The sequence below is a fragment of the Helianthus annuus genome, chromosome 6, assembly GCF_002127325.2.
Source record: "Helianthus annuus cultivar XRQ/B chromosome 6, HanXRQr2.0-SUNRISE, whole genome shotgun sequence".
Lineage (NCBI taxonomy): Eukaryota > Viridiplantae > Streptophyta > Magnoliopsida > Asterales > Asteraceae > Helianthus > Helianthus annuus.
In genome coordinates, this window is record NC_035438.2 from 82481544 (window position 1) to 82489001 (window position 7458).

The window sequence follows — 7458 nt, forward strand, 5'->3', positions numbered from 1 at the left end:
GACGATGGAAAACATTCACCCACACACACACGTTGCATCGTGTTAACTCGCAAAATTTAGAACGAAACATAAAAATGTTAAGCCAAAGACACGTTGCGATGTGTTAAATCACAAAATTTAGAACCAAGTATAAAGCGAAAAATTTGTGGAAAATGAAAACTGTAAATGACCAAAGTTGAAAGTAAAAAAAGTTATAAGGATAGATTGCAGAAGATAAAAAGTTTTGAGTTAAAAGTAAAAAAAAAATAGTTTTAGGTTAAAAGTAATTTATTAAATACTTTTGGGTGAAAAGTAAATAAAAATCATTTTTTTTGGAAAACTCCCAAAGCCAACGTTACGACAACCATATGCATATCCATTTTTTCTTTAGAAAACCCCCAAAGCACACCTCGCATTGCAGCGGGGCGTAAAACGGTGTCAAATAGTACTAATGTCACACAACCGTCATCGACCACCAACACTGACTCGACCTAAGATATGTGTGTTGCGACGAACCTGTCAAACATGGAAAAATAGAGGCAAAAACGTTGAACCACACATGCACGTTGCGTCATATTAACACAAAAAATTTAGAAATATACGTAAAACGAAAATTTGCGGAAGATGAAAAGTATAAGTGACAAAAGTTGTGAAGTTAAATTGCAAATAATGAAAAGTTTTGGGTTAAAGTTAAAAAACAAATTATATAGGGTTAAAATTGCAAAAGGTAAAAACCTTTGGGTTAAAAGTAAAAAATCAAGTTTTTTTTTTGAAAAATGTGCAAAGCACAATGTAGAACTTGTTATGCACAATAACTTTGCTAATTTATAGTATATATAATATAATTTTCTTGGATGTCTAATTATCTTTTGGTTCAATTGACGTGTACGAGATTTGAATTACAAATTGAGGTAGAATTTTCTTGGATGTCTAATTATCTTTTGGTTCAATATAGATTCCCAAATAGTCATTGTAAATAGTTTTGTGTTGGATCTGTAAACAATGATCGAACTTACTTTTTGGTTAAAATAAGTTATTCCGTGTTAATCGTAACCGTAATCGTAACCGAATTTATATTCTGTTATTCGGTTCGGTTAGCCACTTTTTCGATCCAACTTTCAATTACCACTAAAAGTAGAGGGGGCAATCTTGACCCAAAGTCTTCCAAGCGGGTCAGTTTGGGTTGCTTTTAAAATTATATGGGTTGGTTTGGGTAAGATATTTTAACTAAATGGGTCATAATGGGTCACTTCAAATTCCATCTTGTTATTTTCGGGTCAAAACGGGTCGACAACATTAAAGAATTGGGTCAATGTGGGTTAGTGTCTTAAAGAAATAGGGTAGATTTTGGGTCGGAATGGGTTTCGAGCCGGCACAAGTATCCGCACGAGACGGGTTACGGCATGAAAGGGATTTTGGATCGGAACGGGTTCAGTTCAAATTGAGTTTCGGGTCGAGACGGGTTTCGGCACGACGCAAGTTATAGATCGGAACGGGGCCGGTCCGGGTCGGGTTTCGGGCCGACACGGGTCTCTGCATGTGACGGGTTTCGGATTGCAACGGGTTTTGGGCCGACACGAGTTTCCGCACGAGACGAGTTTCGGGTCGGGATGAGTTTCGTACCCTTTCGACCCGTACCGTACCGTTTCGACGCGTACCGTTTCGACCGGTACCATTTCGAATAGTACCGTTTCGACGTGTACCGTTTCGACGTGTACCGTTTCGACGTGAACCGTTTCGACGCGAACCGTTTCGACGCGAACCGTTTCGACCCGAACCGTTTCGACCTGTACCGTTTCGACCAGTATCGTTTCGACCCGTACCGTTTCGACGCGAACCGTTTCGACCCGTACCCCGTACCGTTTCGATCCGTACCGTTTTGACACGTACCGTTTCGAATCGTACCGTTTCGACGCGTAGCGTTTCGACGCGAACCGTTTCGACTCAAACCGTTTCGACGCGTAACGTTTCGACGCGTACCGTTTCGACGCGAACCGTTTCGACCCGTACCGTTTCGACCAGTACCGTTTCGACCCGTACCGTTTCGACGCCAACCGTTTCGACCCGTACCCCGTACCGTTTCGATCCGTACCGTTTTGACACGTACCGTTTCGAATCGTACCGTTTCGACGCGTACCGTTTCAACGCGAACCGTTTCGACTCAAACCGTTTCGACGCGTAACGTTTCGACGCGTACCGTTTCGACCCGTACCGTTTCGACGCGAACCGTTTCGACGCTTACCGTTTCATAAGAGCCCTGACCTTAAATGGCATACCAAGCATTAGTTTATAAGAGATACGAAATGGTAATAAAATGTTTACAGAACTGAGAGTTTAAAATTTAATAATCCTTGAGTTACTCAATCATCGACTTAAACACATAAAATCATACAACTCGATCGTCAACTATAACATACTAATCTCTTGCTAATAAATTCAAGATTCAAATAATAAGCTACACAGTTACTATTAAAATAAATATGATAGTTAATAAAACATTTTTTAACCAACCCCACCCGACCCGACCCGACCCGAAACCCGTTCTGACCCGAACCCGTTCTGACCCGAACCCGTTCCGACCCGAACCCGTTTTGACCCGAACCCGTTTCGACCCGAACCGAAACAACCCTTTTTTTAATTGACCCGTTTCGACCCGAACCCGTTTCGACCCGAACCCGTTTTGACCCATGACCCAACCCGACCCGACCCGACCCGTTTGCCAGGTGCAACTAAAAGTAAAAAAAAAAAATCAAATTAAACGTTAATAGAATTAATATAACACCTCTATATATCGATTCACTGTTTATTCCTATTTTATGGAATCAAACGAAGTACTCAAAATTAATAAAGAGATGATACATAGATTGTTGTTCTTAAACCCGCTCAACACGCAAATAATATTTAGCATTTATTAAATTAATTAAATTAAATTAATTAAATAAAAGAATAAAAATGAAGGTTTGTATGAGTCAAAGCTGTACTGGCAAGCAGATAAGTCGTCTTCCGTACCCCAATGGTGACACGACCTCCTTTGACGCGTGTCATCAGAAAACGCGTTTTTCTTCCTTCCCACTCTATTTATCAACAACCTCCACCCCTCCCTTCTACTCCCATTTCATTCCATTCACCCCCAAATGCATTCAAAATAAACCTTATCATTATTATTCTCATCACATCAACTTCCAGAACAATCCATCAATGGCTTCCTTCGACAATTTGGCCCCATGGAACTTCAGATCCCTCATAACCGATCCATTTTACCCCGACACATCATTCGCCAGAGAAACCGACTCCGCCCTAACCCTTGCTTTACAGCAATCACTCTTCAATCAACCCATTTCCGACAACTCTTTTTTACTCAATCCCAGTGATTATTGCAGTCCTACTCCTTCAACTGTAACCGGATCCGGATCTGGATCCGATCCCGAAACACCTGGATCCAAACTTCATTCTCATTCTAACCGTCTAGGTGTTACGATGGGTAAAACGGCGACCAAGAGGAAGTCACGTGCGAGGTCACGTGCTACCACTACGTTTATTCAGACGGATCCGACCAACTTTAGGCGTATGGTGCAGGAAGTGACTGGAGTCAAGTTAGCTGACGGGAAGTTGCCGGATTTTACGGTGTTGAAGCCGGAGCCGCTCCGGCAGCCGTTGGTTAATAAGTTGCAAGGGTTGTTGCCGACGTTGGACACGTCAGCTTACTTGCTTGATGTTCAGAATAATAATACGCGACGGATTCCGGTTTCTGGTACTTTTCCGGCGAGGAGTCACGTGACGGAGAATGGTGGTCACGTGACGGAGAACGGTGGAGTTGGAGTTGATTTTTATTCGTGTTCTAGTTTTCCGACGCTTGAGTCGTCGATTTAAATGTAGTTTTGGTGTTTTTTGTTATTGTTTTGTTTTAGGGATTTTGTTTTTTTTTATTTTATAAATTATAAATATTTTAAAGGAAAGTGAACTTTTCTGATTAAAAGTTGAATGAGATCGTGAAAAGTGGTATGAAACGTAAATGGTTAAAAGATAATTAATTGATTAGATTCTGTTAATAATATTCCGTTCATTTAAGGCTAGGTTGGTTTAGGATAAAACCTGTGTTATATCAGCGCCAAGTAGACGATATATAAGTGGGTGTTTTATTGTTAACTTACACGGCCTAGAATAACGTTTTCTGTATTGCTCTTTTTTAACTTTATTAAAAAAATAATAATAAATTCAAATCTGACTGGTTTATGCACGTGCTTCTCATGACTTACTTCTTCTAATGCCTGCTATCGGTTTGGCGGAGGCCAAGAATAGACACCCTTCTTGGCGAAGACAGGGTTGTGTAAGAAGTGCCACCTAGCTAAGATGGTTGGGGGCAACGGGAACGTTGCCCCACACCATCCGATCCAACAAGATGATCGTCTTTAAAAAAATAACTAAATGGTGTATAGACTTTTTAACGCTATACATGTTTTAACTTTTTACATTTTAATTAATTAAAGCCAAGATATTTTCTTTAGAGAAGTTAAAAGGCAATATATAAATGTTTTGATACTAGTAGATGCCCCGTCCGCGTTGCGGGGCGTTGGCCGAATAATGAATGAGTGTTAGGCAGCTCATTGATACGAAAAATAATTAAATCGAGTCAACCAATTAAAACAAAACATTTTTATAGTTTTGATAAAAAAAAAAAAACTAAAACAATGACAATGTTGTAATTTTTAACTGAGGAAAAGTTGTATTTTTTTTTTTACTGGGTTAAATCGTAATTTTCTAAAAGTTAAAGTGATGGTAGTAAATTTGAATCAGGGGCAAAATTGTAAATTTTCACAGGGGCAAATTCCTAATTTTTAACTTGGGGGTAACAGCGTAATATAAATTTAAATTAAGGGCACAATCATAATTTTAAGTTAGAAGCAAAACCACAATTTTATTTTGAACCGAGGGCAAAATCGTAATTTTGAGTTGGGGGCAAAAGCATAATTTTATTTTAAACTGGGGAAAAAACGTAATTTTGAACTGAGAGCGAAATTATAATTTTTTAAATGGGGAAAAATCACATTTTTAAACAGAGGGCAAGATCGTAATTTTAGCTGGGGGCAAAAACAAAATTTTATTTTTAACTGCGGGCGAAAAGGTAATTCTGAGTTGAGTGGAAAACCACAATTTTATTTTGAATGGAAGGAAAAATCGTAATTTTGAGCTGGGGACAAAATCGTAATTTATTTTTAGCTGTGGGCAAAACCTTAGTTTTAAAGAGGGGCAAAAACGTAATTTTAGAATGGATATAAATTAATAAACTGGTTGGTCCAATGGGGGAGTGCTAGGCAAAATCGTAATTTTGAATTTAGGGCAAGATCGTAATTTTAAGATGGAGACAAAAAGTATAATTTTATTTTGAGCTGGTGGCAAAAACGTAATTTTAAAATGAATGTAAAACAAAAAACAGGTTGGCCTAATGGGGAGTGCCAAGCAGCTGCCTGGCACTATTCCTCCAGCTTGAAATTGTATATATGTGCCTGGCACTATTCCCCCAGCTTGAAATTGTATATATGTTAATAATAATAATAATAATTCAATGAAAGCCAGGTATTTTCTTTTTGATAAGTTTAAAGTCATTGATGTACCTTTTTCTCACAAAAACTTGAGGCGGGATTCCCTATTAAGAATACTTTTTCTATTCACATGACTAAACGTACCCTTTCTATTTCTATTTATTATTTGTTACATCTTCTCATCTCACAAACTTGAGTTTGTGGTCTATTATTTTTTACACTTGGTATTCACATGTTTCTTCTTTCTAATTTTCTCTATACATACATAAATATATACAAAGAGAGAATCAGTGAAAAATGATGTGAAAATAAAATTTACAAGGTACAAGAATAGTGGAAACCTTATTTTTCCTCTCACAAGGAAGGGTGTAACAAGTAAATAGGATGGTGTATTTAGACATACCCGAAAATAATTGTAAGAGCATGATTTATAGAGTTGACCTCTTGAATTGCGTGACAAATCACATTCGTCATACTATCTTGATTACTAGGATAATGTCATACTTTTCTTTTTCTTTGAATGGTCAACTAAATCACCGGATAATCATACTGGAATGCACTCAATCGAGCAAATGGATTCGCTCATCCATAACGGTCAGAGTTGGATGCATACTCGAGCCACCACTTCCGGGGAAAACACGTCTGCCCGAAGGCCCACTGCAGTAAAACTCGGTTCGGCTTGGTTTCGAATTGTCGACATCCAGAGATGTCTAGTTCTAAACTTTATTGCCACCAATGTCTCTCACATTAATGCTAGTGGAGTTGAACTTAGAACCTCAAGGAAAGAAAACAAAGGTTAATAACTAGACCAACTTGTCAGGAATAGACCATGCCATACTATCTTGATTACTTAGACCATAGATGTCAAACTAACTAACCTCTTGTCATACAATTTTCTTTTTATAAATTATAAATATATTGATTGCTTATATCATACTATCTTGATGGTGTGGCTAGTGAAAAATTGATAAGCATGATGTAGTAGGATGTGTATACATGGTTAGTAGTTAGTAAGTATATGTAAAATTGTAATGTGAAACACGTTTTCTAACCTTACTAGTAAAAAAAATAACAAACATGATGTTACTAATTAGTAAGTACATGTGAAGTTGTAAGAATCTAGATGTGTATATATGCAGTGGCGGCTTTCATGGTGTGCGGAAGGACCTCCGCATAAGGCTCGTGATTTCTAGGGGCACCTGATTAAAAAAAAAATCTGATATATATATGTTACTTTTTTTAAATAGTAAACACATATCAATTCAAATATAAGTCCATTTACAAATCATTTTTTATAATTTAGAATTTAGCTCACTTGGCATTAGATTTATTGAGCCCAATACTAATTTGATTTTTTTAAATAATAATAAAACATTACGGAATCGCATATTTTTTGAAGCTCGAAAAGGGTATGTGAATTCTCAGAGACGCTACTGTATATATGGTTACTGGTTAGTGAGTACAGTCTTTAGCTATGAAATTATTTGAGAGTTTTTTATAATAAACAAATCAATATAATCTTAATTGTTTAAACGATGGATACCTACACCAAGCATGTTGACTATTGCACATTCTTGACTATTAGACATTCTATTTGACAATCTAGCACATAGTATCAAGACTATGAATGACTTGATTATGAGAATCAATAGGATATATACAAGAGCTTGATACTATAATATAATATCTGTTCATGAAATATGTTACGATTTTATAACCAATATTCACCGAGTAAATAGTTTTGTAAAAATAAAAGGTAAACAACATAGCACATGCATACACAAAACCATCACTATAGTTTACTTGATAAAATAAATGAATGAATGAATATAAAAATCAAAAGAGCAGTAGTTGTTAATAGTCATAGTCTCAATTATTTATGAATTTTGTTGACTGAATGGAGGTTGGCAATTTCATTAATTCCAAGCTGATTTCAGCG

General features: G+C 37.1%; 1 protein-coding gene across 1 annotated transcript; it reads left to right on the plus strand.

Moving 5' to 3' along the window:
- The first annotated feature begins 3177 nt into the window (after window positions 1-3177).
- Window positions 3178-3849, plus strand: LOC110932466 (calmodulin-binding protein 25). The gene has a single exon (XM_022175797.1). The coding sequence runs from the start codon at window positions 3178-3180 to the stop codon at window positions 3847-3849; it is 672 nt and encodes a 223-aa protein (XP_022031489.1).
- The last annotated feature ends 3609 nt before the right edge of the window (window positions 3850-7458 follow it).